The sequence below is a fragment of the Heptranchias perlo genome, chromosome 11 (genome assembly GCF_035084215.1).
Source record: "Heptranchias perlo isolate sHepPer1 chromosome 11, sHepPer1.hap1, whole genome shotgun sequence".
NCBI classification, from domain to species: domain Eukaryota; kingdom Metazoa; phylum Chordata; class Chondrichthyes; order Hexanchiformes; family Hexanchidae; genus Heptranchias; species Heptranchias perlo.
The window spans coordinates 53,326,264-53,341,854 of NC_090335.1; the positions used below are offsets into that span (position 1 = coordinate 53,326,264).

Sequence of the window (15,591 nt, forward strand, 5' to 3'; positions counted from 1 at the left end):
GCTGTCTCAGATCTTGAAGTTGTCTGACAGTCAGATTGCAGCAGATAGTCTGCCGAAGACAAGATATCCTCCAACATACACAAGTAGGGGTGAACAGCAACTGAAAAGAATGTAGGAAAGTCTTCCTTAGCAAACTGAAGGTTTTAACAAAAATGAAATGGCAAAAAAGAAGCTATGCGAAATGCTAAACAGAATAGATAAATACTCATTGTCAGAAAACTTACAATCTACCACCAACTCAAACAATAGCAACCTTTCGTTAAGGATTATTCTAAAGCAGGCCAGGCGCGTGGAACAGTCATGTGCCTATTTTATATGGGCAAGTTGTGTGCTGGGGTGGGAGCTTCTGTGGAAATCATGAAATTCTGTGTGGGACCTTACTTAAGTAATTATTCAATGTAAATGAGGGTTGTGCTTGCTTGAAGCGTGGCCTCCTTTGGGCCTGCAAAACTGCGTATACAAAATTCATTGCAATATGAATCAGTGCATAACTTGTAACCTGTGCCCATCAACAATGGGGATCTGTGCCACAGGTAGAGCATTTAAACCTTTTTTATACCTTTGTAACTGTGGCTCCAGACTCGAATAGTTCTCACTTTCCTGTTATCTGCCGTGCTAATGAGATAAGGAAAATGGCAGCCATAGGCAATTTTTATACACCCAAGTATGGGCATCACTTTCTTTGTTTAAATAAGTAATATTCCTATAAGGCAGAAAGGGCATGCATTAACGGCTAGAGTTCCACGGATAAATGGATAGATTAAAACTAAACTGAAAGTTAAAAGGGAGGTAAATGATAAAACTAGTGCTAACAATACTAAAGAAAATCATATGGATTATAGAAAGTATAGTGGGAAGGTAAAAGGGAGATTAGTAAGGCTAAAGGGGAATATGAAAAAGACTGGCAGATAACAGACAAGGAGATAGCTTTTCAAAGTGTATATGAAGTAAAAGAATAATTGAAGAGAGCATTGAACTGCTGAGGGATGAAGTAGGGAATCTAGTTGTGGAAGAGAAAGATATTGCAGAGATATATTTTTTGTGTCAGTTTTTACAGCTAATAGGGGAACTGAGAATGTAGATGTCCTGGAGGTGATGTGGAACAATTGATGGAACAAATTTGTTTTTTATAGTTATTTCTAAGAAAATTAACAGAATTCAAAGTGGATAAGGTTGACAAGAGAAGCAAGAAATGTAGGAAACCCTGTGAAGCTGCTCAAGAGATTACACTAGCGAACAGATACCAGGCACTGTCCAATTTTGCAGAAGGTTACAAAGTTCCAGAAGTAAAGGTGGTTAGAAAACCAGAGAGTACAGCCTGGACAAAGACACAGGCCTCGATATTAACCCCCCAACGATGGGCAGGAGGGGAGGGAGTTGGGGGGGGTGGGTGTGTGGATTAAAATGAAAAAACGGGGAACATGACCCCAACCCGCTGCGCACGCGTCCGCTGCCATTTATATGACGGTGAGTTTCGTGGTGTCTGAGTGTCCCGCCATGGAGAGGCAGGGCACTCCATTAACATACTCAAATCGGGATCCCATAGTGCAATTGGGAGCCCAGTTTAAATTTTACAAACACAGCATAGGTTTCCTAAGGGTCAGGAAACCCGACAGTGAAAGAGGGGCGGGAGCCTTTCATAGCACTCCTTGTGGGCCAGGAGGAGCAGGAATGCACCCTTCCGCCCCCCTAAGGAAGTCTTTGGCCTCCCCTCTGCCCGTCGTGGGTTCACTTTCCCTCCAGCCACTCGCGGCCGTCCCCCCACGCCCCGAACGCCAACCATCCCCTTTCCGATTGCCGGGGACCGTCCCCAAGGGTCCCCAGCTGTGGCCTCCTGCTGCTGGTTTTCTTGCCCGGCCAGGCTGTCAATTTGGCCAGCTGCCAGGTGGGCAACAAAAGGAAAAAATGAGAATGAAGTCCTGCCGTTAAGTTTGGCTGAACTTCCATGTCTCCAGCCTTGCCGTCCCTTGGTTCTTTGGCAGTTTTCAGCTTCCCCGGCACTCTCACCGACTCCCCATACACATTGGGGCCACAGTTTCCAGGTCACTGAGTTTGTAATTGTAGATGATTCTTTGCCCAGTAAAGTGGATAGCCATGTTTGTCATTAGGACATTACCTTCAGGATGGTGAGCTGTATACCTGAAGCTAGAGCAGTACATATTGAGGAAAGGTTAGAAGGGATATTGAAGGGGAGACAGGTAGGGACATAGTGGTAGTAAGGGTAAATGACATTGGGAGAAATAATTTTGGAGCATTAAAAGCCACTTATATGAGGAGTGGCTCAAAACTCAGATAGAAAATGCAAAGTAACACTTTGTGGTATGTTTCCAGTATTTGGGAAAGGAGGAGAACATTTGAGGATGTAAATGAGTGGCTGATAGCATGGTGTGAGAACAACAATATAACCTTCACAAGTAACTGGTAATCCTTCCAGAATAAAAAGGATTGGTACAGGAGAGATGGGCTACACTTAAATCAGGTATCGACAAAAAGACTTGCGAGGAACATTGAGACAGCGGTAGAAAATAATTTAAACTAGACAAGTTGTGGTGGGGGGGAGGGGTGGGGGGCGGGTGGAGGGTTGATCAGGAAAGAAGCAGGATTCTAGACCAGACAATTTATAGGGTAGAAGGCAGCCTACAGGTAGATATAGATCAGATACCCAGAGATATCTTTCTGCTATGTTGGACAGTGCCTGGATCCAGAAACCAGGCACAGGGGAGCATGAGAGGAAGCTATAATAAGATGTATATGCATGAATGCTAGAAGCATTTGCAATAACATGACAGAAGTTATGGCAATAGGGAACTATGATGTGGTGGAAATATCAGGAACATGGCTTAATCCAGAGGATGCAATGAATATAACATTCAGGGAGATGGAGTGGACAGAAAAGAAGATGGTGTAACTCTATAAGTCAGAGATACCTGGGAGGTAAAAGTAGTTAATCCTGTGGGAGGTAGAGAGCTACAAAATGAACTCTGGGTAGCCATCACTGATGCAAAAATTCCAAGCTAATACTAGGGGTATCTATATACCACAATGTCAGCATGAGCAGGACAGTATGAAGAGTTAGGAAGTGTATGTGAAAACAGGAATGTTATTTTAATGGGAGATTTCAATCAACCAAATATAAACTGGGAAAACCCAAGTTGTTTAGAGTCAGAGCTGGTAGATGTAGTGCATGATTGCTACTTAACACAATTCATCAAGGAAGCCACAAGATGCAATACTCATCTTGATCTGGAATTTGTAAATGATAAAGTTGATTATCCAGGACCAGGAGCCAGGTACATAACTTTGAAAGGGCTAAATTTGATGAAATTAGAGAACAACTAAAGAGAATAATTTGGGGGAGGTTGTTCAACAACACTTCAGTAGATGCAAATTCACATATTTAAAGGTATAATACTGAGCACAGAGGATAAATACATTCCCAAAAACAACAAGTTCAGACTAAACACAAATGACCCTAAATGGATGCTGCAGGGGGAAAGGTGAAGGGACTCACTGGGATGAATACAAGAAATTGCAGAAACATTGAAAAGATGATCAGAGAGGCAAAGAGATGTGGAAAAAGCATAGCTGCTGAAGTTAAGCATAACAGTAAAAATTCTTTCAGTGCCACAACAGCAAGAGGGCAGTCAGAGTAGAGATGAAAACCATAAAAGCTATAAATGGGCTTGAAACTGATGACGTGCACAAAATAGTTCATTTTCTGAATGAATACTTTCTCAAGTATTTACAAGGGAAGTCATGAGAAACATCCCCTTCCAAACAAAGTTATCTCAAGTAAAATCAATAATTTTTGTTAGAGATGACATGAAAGTGCTCAAGAGGTTAATCTGGCTCAAAACAAATAAATCCCCAGGGATAGATGGTATTCACCCCAGAATTCTGAAGGACACTAGGGAGGAGATTTGTGAGGCATTAACGATTGTTATGAGGGAGTCCCCAGTGTCAAGGGTCTGAGTTATGAGGAAAGGCTGAAGAAATGTAGGTTTTTCAGCCTGGAAAGAAGTCATCTGAGAGGTGATCTTATAATGCAAGATGGTTAATGTATGGAAAAAGTTAATCCAGAATATTACTTTAAATGAAACCACGGGAGTAGAATAAGGAGGTACAGGTTAAAACTAGAGAAGGGTACTTTTAGGACAGATATCAGGAAATTTTTCTTCACACAAAGAGTGACCAACATGTAGAATAAACTTCCAGTGGAGGCAAAGCCCTGGAATCATTTAAGAAACAACTGGATTCTGCAGTGGGGTGACGTTAGGATTTTTCTGGATGAATGAATTAGATGGGCCAAATGGCCTTCCTCTCCTGTAATTATCTTGTGATAATTATAATGTGAGGAAATGTGAGGTTATTCACTTTGGTAGGAAGAATAGAAAAACAGAATATTTTTTAAATGGTGAGAAACTATTAAATGTTGGTGTCCAGAGAGACTTGGATGTCCTGGTACAAGAAACATAAAAAGTTAGCATGCAGGTACAGCAAGCAATTAGGAAGGCAAATAGCACGTTGGCCTTTATTGCAAGGGGGTTGAAGTACAAGAGTAAGGAAGTCTTGCTATAATTATACAGGACTTTGGTGAGACCTCACCTGGAGTACTGTGTACAGTTTTGGTCTCCTTATCTAAGGAAGGATATACTTACCTTAGAGGCGGTGCAGCGAAGGTTCACTAGATTAACTCCTGGGATGAGAGGGTTGTCCTATAAGAAGAGGTTGAGTAGAATGGGCCTATACTGTCTGGTGTTTAGAAGAATGAGAGAGGATCTCATTGAAACATAAAAGATTCTGAAGAGGCTTGACAGGGTAGAGGCTGAGGGGTTGTTTGCCCTAGCTGGAGAGTCTAGAACTAGAGGTCATAGTCGCAGGATAAGGGGTCAGCCATTTAAGTCTGAGATGAGGAGAAATTTCTTCACTCGGAGGGTTGTGAATCTTTGGAAATCTCGACCCCAAAGGGCTGTGGATGCTGAGTCTTTGAGTATATTCAAGGCTGAGATAGATAGATTTTTGGACTCTAGGGGAATCAAGGGATATGGGGATCGGGCAAGAAAGTGGAGTTGAGGTTGAAGATCAGCCATGATCTTATTCAATGGCGGAGCAGGCTCGAGGGGCCATATGGCCAACTCCTGCTCCTATTCCTTATGTTCTTATCAGGCACTGATGGCTTGCACCTTAGGCCATTGAGAAAAGTCAGAGAGTGCAGCAGAGGCTCTGTCCACAACCTTCCAATATAAAAAGGTTTGGTATATATTAATAGAGTGAACTTTATTATATATGGCAGATAATTAAACTTTTGTAATTAACTTTCACATTATTATTTTTTCTGGCATTTCAGATGACAAATTCATAAAACATAAATTTTATGATGTGAATATTTACTTTAAAGAAATGTTAGTGCATGCATGTTTTGCATAACGATATGAGTTAATATTAGAGGAATAGAGATGGATTTTGGTGAGGGTTCTCCAGCTCATTCACCGTAACTTCAGTGGAAGAGCCGCAGAAATCCTGGGAAAACAGCATAAACGGTATTTACTCCATTTTTCCGGGGTTTCTGCGGCTCTTCCGTCAAAGTTACAGTAGACGAGTGTGAGAACCCTCGTGGAAATTCATCCCCGTAGTCCTTATACATTTGTCATATTTACAGCTAATGATCCTATATTCCCAGCAGTAGGGTCATCGGTATAGGCCCATAATAAGCTCACTATTGTCCTAATGGGGAGTAACATTTTTGTACGGTTTCCTAGTTGTAGTGTAGCCTTGATTTATGGCTCCAGGTCAGTACTGGTACATGCTAAGTACCAGGTTAGTCTATTCTGGTATCAGGTACTCTGCAATCCTGTCGACAGTTTCTTGAATATTATTAACCACAATGGCAAAGATTTATAAACAAACCTGTATTACACTTTTTCCTTGGCTCTATTAGTGTGAAATCCATTCAGAAATCATTGCACCTGATCTAAAAAAGAGTTATTTTTGGCTTGTTTTATTTTGATGACAGGTCAAGAAGTATCACAGTTAACATATAGAAATTATTTAGACTGTAATACTGGAAAATGCGTTCAATTAAATTGGTGGAATGTAATGCAGTTAGAAAATATAAATCTCCAAATCTGTTTCAGGTTGTGGAATAAGTCCAACCAAGAAAACAAAAATAGTTGGGGGTGAAGATGCCAAGAATGGGAAATGGCCTTGGCAAGTTAGTCTGCAGATGGGAATGTATGGACATATTTGTGGGGCATCCATTGTTTCAAATCGTTGGCTCGTTTCAGCTGGCCATTGCTTCCAAGACTCCGACTCTATACGGTATGTAGGAATATGATCATTGTCATCCTGAATTTGTAAGAGCTGCAAAAGTTCTTTCGGAAATGTATTTTGTTTAATAAATTATTTGTTTTCAATTTACACGCAATTCTTGTGGTTTAATCGTATTTTAGGCAACTGGATTAATAAAACATTAATCTCAGAAGTGCTCAAATTCAAATAAAATATAAAAGTTTTCTTTTTTAATGAGTATTTTAATACAAGAATGTAAAAAACTAGAAGCATTAAAAAGTGTAATACCAGTTAAAGTACCCATAATAGTATTTCATTGTTCTGTCTAGCTGAATTGAAGGTGGGGCACATTTAAAGAGAAATCCATGAATCTTCCAGCCTATCCTTGATTTAGCAAGAGTGTGCTGAAAGTTCATTATTTTGATGCAACTGTCCATTTTCCATTTTAGGGTTAAAGGTTTTGCTGCGCCTGCTCCTGGCTCACACCAGGAGTGCAAATTGAGAAACTGCACATTCCCAGCCCATGATCTTCTGTCCATTCACTTTAATGAATGGAATATTATGGGCTGTGGCCACCAAGTTTCCTGATGTTCCAGGAGTGGGCACTGCAGAATTTTTATGCTTTTACCCATATTTTTATGGTTTTTTAACACTTAATTATCAACTATTATTCTGCTGTTTCTACAGACAACAAAATAACAGCAGGAGGTTAAATGAAGCATTAAAATATACTCATCCCAATGACCCCTGTGCTCACTGACCTACATTGGCTCCCGGTCTGTGAATGCCTCGATTTTAAAATTCTCATCCTTGTTTTCAAATCCCTCCATGGTGTCACCCCTCCCTAGCTCTGTAACCTCCTCCAGCCCTACAACCCTCCGAGATCTCTGCGCTCCTCCAATTCTTGCCTTTTGCGCATCCCTGATTTTAATTGCTCCACCGTTGGCGGCTGTGCCTTCAGCTGCCTAGGCTCTAAGCTCTGAAATTCCCCCCCAAAACTCACCCCCTCTCTACTCCTTTTAAGATGCTCCTTAAAACCTACCTCTTTGACCAAGCTTTTGGTCACCTGTCCTAATATCTCCTTATGTGGCTCAGTGTCAAATTTTGTTTGATAACCCTTCTGTGAGGCGCTGTGGGACATTTTACTACATTAAAGGCACTATATAAATGCAAGTAGTTGTTGTTTTTGTTGATTTATATTCCACAAATGAGAAACACTCCTGGCTCCAGCAGCAGGGTGAAATTGGTCTTTGGCAGTAGTGGAAAATGGGTGATAACAAATCGGCCACCGGTTTTACATCCCTCCCAATTTTCTTTTCCCCTAATATGATTTGCTACACATACCACAAGAGTAATTCTTTCCCCGATATCTATACTATTCATACAGCCTTCAGTCCTGTTCTTAACCATCCAAAATTTCAATCTATCTGACTCTACATTTCAGTTTCGTGGTGTGAATTAAGCTTTAAATGTACATTTAAATATACCCTGTTGTAATCCAGCTAGATATATATAAAATCTGATCTCTATGGCCTATTTTGTTTTTTTCCCTTTCCTCTCCTTTCAATTTTCTACCCTTTCCTGCTCTCTTGAAATCAATTGACTACTTGATGACGTACAGTCCTGCGATGTCAGTCACCTTCGAGTACCTTGCCCAAGTGGCATTATTCATGTCTAAGCCTTGATCATGAGTGTTAGCAGGCTATTCAATTGTAGGCTGTATCTCAGTTAAGCCCAATCCTGTTCTCACTGATGTCCACATGTACACATTTCCAGCAGGAGTCGCGGGACAGCGATCAGGACCAGGAGCTCTGGCTGATTTTACTTTGCCTTAACCTAGGGGCACTGAAATCAGCTGTAGCATCCTTCCACTGTCTCAGCTGAAGTCACAAGATAAATATGAATGTGGAAGGCCCACCTTCGCTCTTCCATCTAAAAAAACTAAATTCTCTCTATCATAGTATCCAATTGTCTCTTAAATAACTCCAAGACTTTTCAGCTTCCAAGATTTGTTTTGCCTCCAGAAATCTACATGGAAGTTCAATCCAAGTGTTGTTCACACTTTGCATGAAGAAGAACTTCCTGATATCAGTCGTAAGGGTAGTGGAAATATGAAACTCTCTTCCCCAAAAGGCTGGGTCAATTGAAATTTTCAAAACTGAGATCGAAAGTTTTTTTTAGGTAAGGTTATCAAGGGATATGGATTAAAGGCGGATAAATGGAGTTGAGACACAGATCAGCCATGATCTGATTGAATGACTGAACAGGCTCGAGGCCTACTCCTGTTCCTATGTTCCAAAATGTACCGTTCACCATTTGAACCTGTGCTGCCTTTTCCTACAATCAAAGTTTATTCTTTAGTAGTACTCTAGTTTTACTTTTTCTGTACTGTTTAATATATACCTATAGGGTCCCTTCTCAGTCGCCTTCTTTCAACGCTGAAAGGCCAAGTTTCTTCTTATCGCTCAATCATCTAACACTAAGGATCCCCCATGTGGCTCCTTTCTGTACCACTTCCAGGGTTTAATGCCTCCGTGTGTCTCTGTGACCAAAACTAAACACAGAACTCAAGGTGTGGTCTGAGCAAAGGTGTAGTTTCAGCATAGCACCCTTCGACTTACACTCTCCTGATTTAGCAATGTAGTTCTCCTTGCTTAGTTATTTGTTGCTGTATAATGATCAGACTTGTTAAATACCCAGCCTACTAACACTCTAAGATCTCTTTCAACTTCACACTTAGGTAATTCAACACCATTCATAGAGCACATATGTCACCCATTTTTATTTTAACCTGCAAAACCTTATTCAACACAGAGTGGCATTCAAACCTGGGACCTTCCTGATCCATATGGCTTATCTATTCCCTAGATAAACCCAATGAACTGTTGAGTGAGGAAATCTGCATTTAATTTTTTTATTTAACATGTAATAGAGTTTCCTTATTCTTACAGATACTCCACCTCATCAGCATGGACGGCATATCTAGGCTTGAGGTTAATGAATAGAATGAACTCTCGGATTGTGACCAGGTCAATTAAAAGAATTGTTACCCATCCCAAATATGATGAATACACATCAGATTATGACATTGCACTGTTAGAACTGAAGACACCAGTCTTTTTCAGTAATTCCATCCAACCTATCTGCTTACCCACCACTACTCATATCTTCAGTTCTACCGCAAATTGCTACGTCACTGGCTGGGGAGTCCTAGGAGAAGATGGTATGTTGCTTTGGGAAAGGCTGTTGAAAACTATAAGTGAGAGTCGTGCTTACTGTATTTAAATTATATGTGATAATAGAGAAAGCACAGTGCATTCCTGTTGAATGTGTAGGTAAATTCACCAATCTCGTGCACCCAATGAGTTGGAGAATCAGGGCTAAAATTTTGTACCCCAGTCTCTGATTCACACTCCCTGCTGTGAGCATGGGATCGGTGAATTTACCCTATAATTTTTATACAAGTAAACTGGCTGAATAAAATGTTCATTTGTGAATTCAGGGGTTGTATACAATTGTCTGCAGTGGAAAATATATACCTATAGGGTATGTATATATGTTCATTGTCGGTCTGCGGTCGGGTGAAATAGATATGTTACTTATTCTGTGTTTTTCGTTTTTTTGATATTATTGTAAGTGAGTTAACAATTGAAGGATTTGGAATTAGTTTTGAAAAACAAAGTTCTGTATAACAGATGTCATCCTAAAATTTTAGTATAAGGATTTGCTGAAGAAAGAGCTTGCCCTCATTTTCCCATGTCAGTCTGATATATTGGGGTAAATTTTAACCCGGAAGAATGGGTGAGTTGGGGGCGGGGGGGTGGGGCAGTAAAAATGTTAAAAGTTTGGAGGGGGAACGAATTCCTGCTCCAACCCACCGACTTCCACGTTTCACCCAGACGCATCTGGGTGCGCACGCTTCAGAAACCCAGAGGGGATGACATTTAAAGGGACAATTAAGGTGTTTGAAGTTGTTAAGGGAATTAAACTATAGTGTATTGAGGTAGACAAATGATTTTAACTCTACCTGAACGTGTCTCCCGTGGCCTCTGAAACACGCCATGGAAACGGAGGCAAGTTGGAGCCAGCAGCCATTTGGACCTTGAAACCAGTGATTGACATGTGATGAAAAGGTGAGTTTTTGCAGCAGGACAATCAGTTCTCTCAGACAAACCTTTGGCTGGAAGTTCTTTGTGTTTAGACTGAGATTTCTTGGTTCACATTCAGAATTCTTGTGTTCACACATATTTACCTACATTTTGGACCCCCTTCAAACTGACACCATCAGTTTGTATTCAGCAGTATATCTGAAGAGGAGGCACATCAGCATCTGCGGCAGAAACGGTGTACAGTTCTGGGAGTTGCAGCTCCACAAGACACAGGTGCCCCACAAGGACCTGCAGAAGAGCAGAGAGGGGACCAACGGAGGGGTCGAGATCGCAGGAGGCACTACCTTCGTGAGAGGGTATACAGGCAGAGGCTGAGCTTCCTGGACCTCTCTGAGGAGCAGTGCCTACGCAGGCTCGGATTGAGTCACCAGGTGGTCGCAGTAACCTGCAGGCTCCTTCATGCAGAGCTGCTCCTGGTTGGGCCTGGCAGGCGTGCATTGCCCATCGCAGTTAAAGTCACCACCACCCTCAACTTCATCTCCGGATCCTTCCAGGGTGCCACCGGTGACATCACCAGGATCTCTAAGTTGCCTGTACATAAGAGTATACGACAGGTCACGGATGGCTTCTTTGCCACGACATCTGACTACATCAATTTCCCCATTGATGACATCAGCCAGACTGAGAGGGCAGTGGGTTTCCACTCTCTGGCTGGCTTCCCACGGGTACAGGGTACAATTGATTGCACACGTCTAGCAATCTGAGGATCTGCACATGAGGAAGGACTGTTCATAAACCAAAAGGGTATCACTCCATCAATGTGCAGCTGGTTTGCAACCACGGGAAGAGGTTTCTGCAGGTGTGTGCCAAATTCCCTGGTAGCTGCCATGATTCCTTCATTTTGTGCAAATCCAACATCCCAGCCCTCTTCCACGCACAAGACACTCATAAAGGCTGTCTCCTTGGAGACAAGGGATACTCCCTGCAGATGTGCCTCATGCCACCTCTGAGAAACCCCACCAACGAGGCAGCAATACAATGACAGTCACATCACCACCAGGTCTGTCATTGAACAAATCATAGGAATGCTTAAGATGCACTTTAGGCCCCTGGATCGATCAGTATGCACCAGCGAGGGTGTGTAGAATAATAGTCATGTGTTGTGTCCTGCACAACATTGTTCAACAGAGAGGGATAACGGCGGATGAGGTCCCATGCACTCATGAAGCATCTGCACCTGCCATCAACATTGAAGAAGATGAGGAGGAGGAGGAGGAGCGGGACAATGGGCAAACCATCGGCAGAGCAGCGTCTCACCTGGCTGCTCGTGATGCCAGGGAGTCACTCATATTTGATAGATTCTCATAGAGAGATCTGCAAAGTGAAGATAGTCAAGTACTCAGACCACCTGGAACGACCACCAATACCAGCACCCCCCTCCCACGTTGCACAAAATAGACCTACAAACACACACACCCATTGTAAATGCACCCATTGGGTAGCATTAAGTCTCAAAATTGAAACACATGACAGGGCGCTTTCACAAAAGGGACTCAAGAATGGAATGGACAAGACGTGGCAGTGGTGGTGAGAATCATAACATTTAATGTGCATTTAACCAAAACCAAATATAAATGAAAAACATGACACTCTGTCAGACACCCTTGTGCATACCCTTGGTGATTATATACCCTTAGCTTTCCTCTTTCTACCGCTTCTACGTGGTGCATCCCCTGTGGCTGCAGCAGAGGTAGTGGCAGGTTGCTCAGAATCATGCTCGGACTGCTTAGATGCTTCCGGCCTATGACTTCTAGGTTTTGGAGCCTGTGAGGGCCCACCCCAAGACTGCTCCACCTGCATCTATGCAGGGGCAGACTCAGCCAACTGGAGAGGAGGCAGCATTGCGGGTACCAGTTTGGGGGAGGGGCAGCGGGTGAGACTTGGGAGCGCTTTGAGTGGAGTCCCACTTCCATGTCCCCTTTTGCCGTCATTCCCTCTCCTGGGCCAGGCCCACATCACTCGTACCACTCTGCTGAACAACAGTTTGGAGGACATGTGTGAGGCTTTGTATGGCCAGTGCTAATGCTTCTGTCTGCCTCTGTAAGGCGGTAGCATGTTGGTCACCCTGAGTCCGCATGGCCGTTGCCAGGGCCTGAATGGACTCAATTGTGAGCCATGCATGAAGCGCAACAGAGGCTGCCATTTCCTCCATCGCAGATATTCTGAATCAGTAACTGTACTCACTTTTCCTGACCTGATAAAGTCATTAAATCGCTTCCTGCACTGCAGCCAAGACCGGGGCACCGTGCTCCTGCTGCTGACCTGTTCTGCCAACTCCTGCCATGCCTTCTTGGTGGCAGAACCAGATTTCTTCCTCCTGTCAGGTGGGTAAAACACCTCCCTCCTGCTTCTCATAGCAGCCAGTAGTGTCTCCAGGGCAGTGTCTGAGAACCTGGGTGCTGCCCTTCTTCTATGACGTTTCATTTTGCATCTTACTCCTTACTCCTTCAAAATGCATTGTTGCATTGGCCCTTTAAATAGTGGGCTTTAAATCATATCATGTGGTGCGCAGTACGCCTGATGTGTAGCTTGACAATGCGAAACCTGGAAGTTGAACTAGTGACTTCAATTGAGTTGCGATCACTCGGGAACATGCACGAAAATTTTTTCTGGGTTTCCCACCTGCTTATTGACCGCCTCCCATCTCCCCCCCGCCCCTCCCCCCCCCCCCCACGGAGATCCCGACTCATTGTTATAATTTAGGCCATTGTTTTCACATTACTGAAAGTCCAGCTGGAAGATTACAATCTGTATTAATTGAGTCCTGGTCCCTGCATGTACAGTAGTGTAGTGGTTATGTTACTGGACTAATAATCCAGACAGTGTGAGTTCAAATCCCATCATGGCAGTCTGTGAGTTTGAATTCAGTTTAAAAATCTGGAAATAAAAGCTGGTGTCAGTAGAAAGTGATCATGAAGCTGTTGGATTGTTGTTAAAACCCAACTGATTCACTAATATCCTTTAGGGAAGGAAACCTGCTGTTCTTATCCGTCTGGCCTGTATGGGACGTCCCATACAAATCTCTAAATTGCCATCTGAAGTGGCCTAGCAAGCCACTCAGTTGTATCAAACCTCTACAAAGAACTGCAGCGGTTCAATAAGAAGGCTCACCACCACGTTCTCAGGGCAACTAGGGATGGGCAAGAAATACTGGCCTTGCCAGCGATGCCCACATCCCAAGAATGAATAAAGACAAGAATTCCACCCCCTAATCAGATCATTTCTCCTTTTGTGCTGTACAATGTTTGTTTCCCTCCTACAAACCGGTGAATTCCAAATATGAGCCAGCATATTGAGGGAGGCATTTCTTAAAGTGAAGAAGGAAAATCAGATACCAATTCATTTTAGGCCTCGTAGCAGTCAACTGAAAAGCAGCCTCATCAGTATCTGCGCAGCAGCATGCTCGTATTGGCATGATTACTGACATTATGAACTACTGCCCCCTCTAACTTAATATTTTCATTCATATCAAAAATTGTCAGTCACCATCAGCTCCCTAGTGTTCTCAAACTTCTTCAACTCACTCTGTGGCCATCCCTGTCTCCAATACAGTGCTCTTTCCTGGCAGGTATAACCTTGCAGTGATAGCATTATTTATTTCGAGCTGTTCTGGTATCCTGATTGTTAGTGAATGGAATAGATTGCCATCACTAATGCTGAGAATGTTGGGTTCATCCCTGTGCCAAAATACTTCCCAGTTAATGAACCAGATTTAGTTAACAATCTGACTGTAAGGGAGCACCTTTGCAAATAGTGACCATGATATGATTGTAAACAATTTTACAACACAAAGTTATAGTCCAGCAATTTTATTTTAAATTCACAAGCTTTCGGAGGCTTCCTCCTTCCTCAGGTGAACGTTGTTGAAAATGAAATCCTCGAACTGAAGTCGCATTTATAAATCACAGAACAATGCTTGGTGATTACAGACAGTTTTTTCAACTGCCCGTTGCCAAGGCAATTAGTGTGCAGACAGACAGGTGTTACCTACAAGGTCTCCGAATATACAAATCACCAAAAAAAAACAAAAAAAAACAGAGATAGAGAGGTAGAAACATAGAAAAGACAGCAACTGACCCGTTATATTAAAAACAGATAACATTTGTTCGCTGGTGGGGTAACGTGTAGCGTGACACGAACCCAAGATCCCGGTTGAGGCCGTCCTCATGGGTGCGGAACTTGGCTATCAATTTCTGCTCGACGATTTTGCGTTGTCATGTGTCTCGATGGCTGCCTTGGAGTACGCTTACCCGAAGGTCGGTGGCTGAATGTCCTTGACTGCTGAAGTGTTCCCCGACTGGGAGGGAACCCTCCTGTTTGGTGATTGTTGCGCGGTGTCCGTTCATCCGTTGTCGCAGCATCTGCATGGTCTCGCCAATGTACCATGCTTTGGGGCATCCTTTCCTGCAACGTATGAGGTAGACAACGTTGGCCGAGTCACAGGAGTATGAACCATGCACCTGGTGGGTGGCGTCCTCTCGTGTGATGGTGGTATCTGTGTCGATGATCTGGCATGTCTTGCAGAGGTTACCGTGGCAGGGTTGTGTGGTGTCGTGGACGCTGTTCTCTTGAAAGCTGGGTAATTTGCTGCGAATCTTGGGTTCTTGGGTTCATGTCACGCTACACGTTACCCCACCAGCGAACAAATGTTATCTGTTTTTAATATAACGGGTCAGTTGCTGTCTTTTCTATGTTTCTACCTCTCTATCTCTTTTTTTTTGTTTTTTTTTGGTGATTTGTATATTCGGAGACCTTGTAGGTAACACCTGTCTGTCTGCACACTGATTGCCTTGGCAACGGGCAGTTGAAAAAACTGTCTGTAATCACCAAGCATTGTTCTGTGATTTATAAATGCGATTTCATTTCGAGGATTTCATTTCCAACAACGTTCACCTGAGGAAGGAGGAAGCCTCCGAAAGCTTGTGAATTTAAAATAAAATTGCTGGACTATAACTTGGTGTTGTAAAATTGTTTACAATTGTCAACCCCAGTCCATCACCGGCATCTCCACATCATGATATGATTGAATTTGATATTAGGTTTGAGTGGGAGAAGGGAAAGTCACAAACCAAGATTTTAAATTTAAGTAAGGCAAACTTCAAAGGGATGAGAATTAAATTGGTCAAAGTAAACT

General features: G+C 42.8%; 1 protein-coding gene across 1 annotated transcript in view; it reads left to right on the top strand.

Annotated features, from left to right (window-relative positions):
• The window catches only part of LOC137326837 (suppressor of tumorigenicity 14 protein homolog), an 83,355-nt gene that overhangs the window by 55,778 nt on the left and 11,986 nt on the right, over window positions 1-15,591 (top strand). Inside the window, exons 15-16 of the mRNA XM_067992217.1 lie at window positions 6,135-6,318; window positions 9,240-9,511. Of these exons, the coding sequence (XP_067848318.1) occupies window positions 6,135-6,318; window positions 9,240-9,511 (456 nt within the window). The remainder of the gene's footprint in view (window positions 1-6,134; window positions 6,319-9,239; window positions 9,512-15,591) is intronic.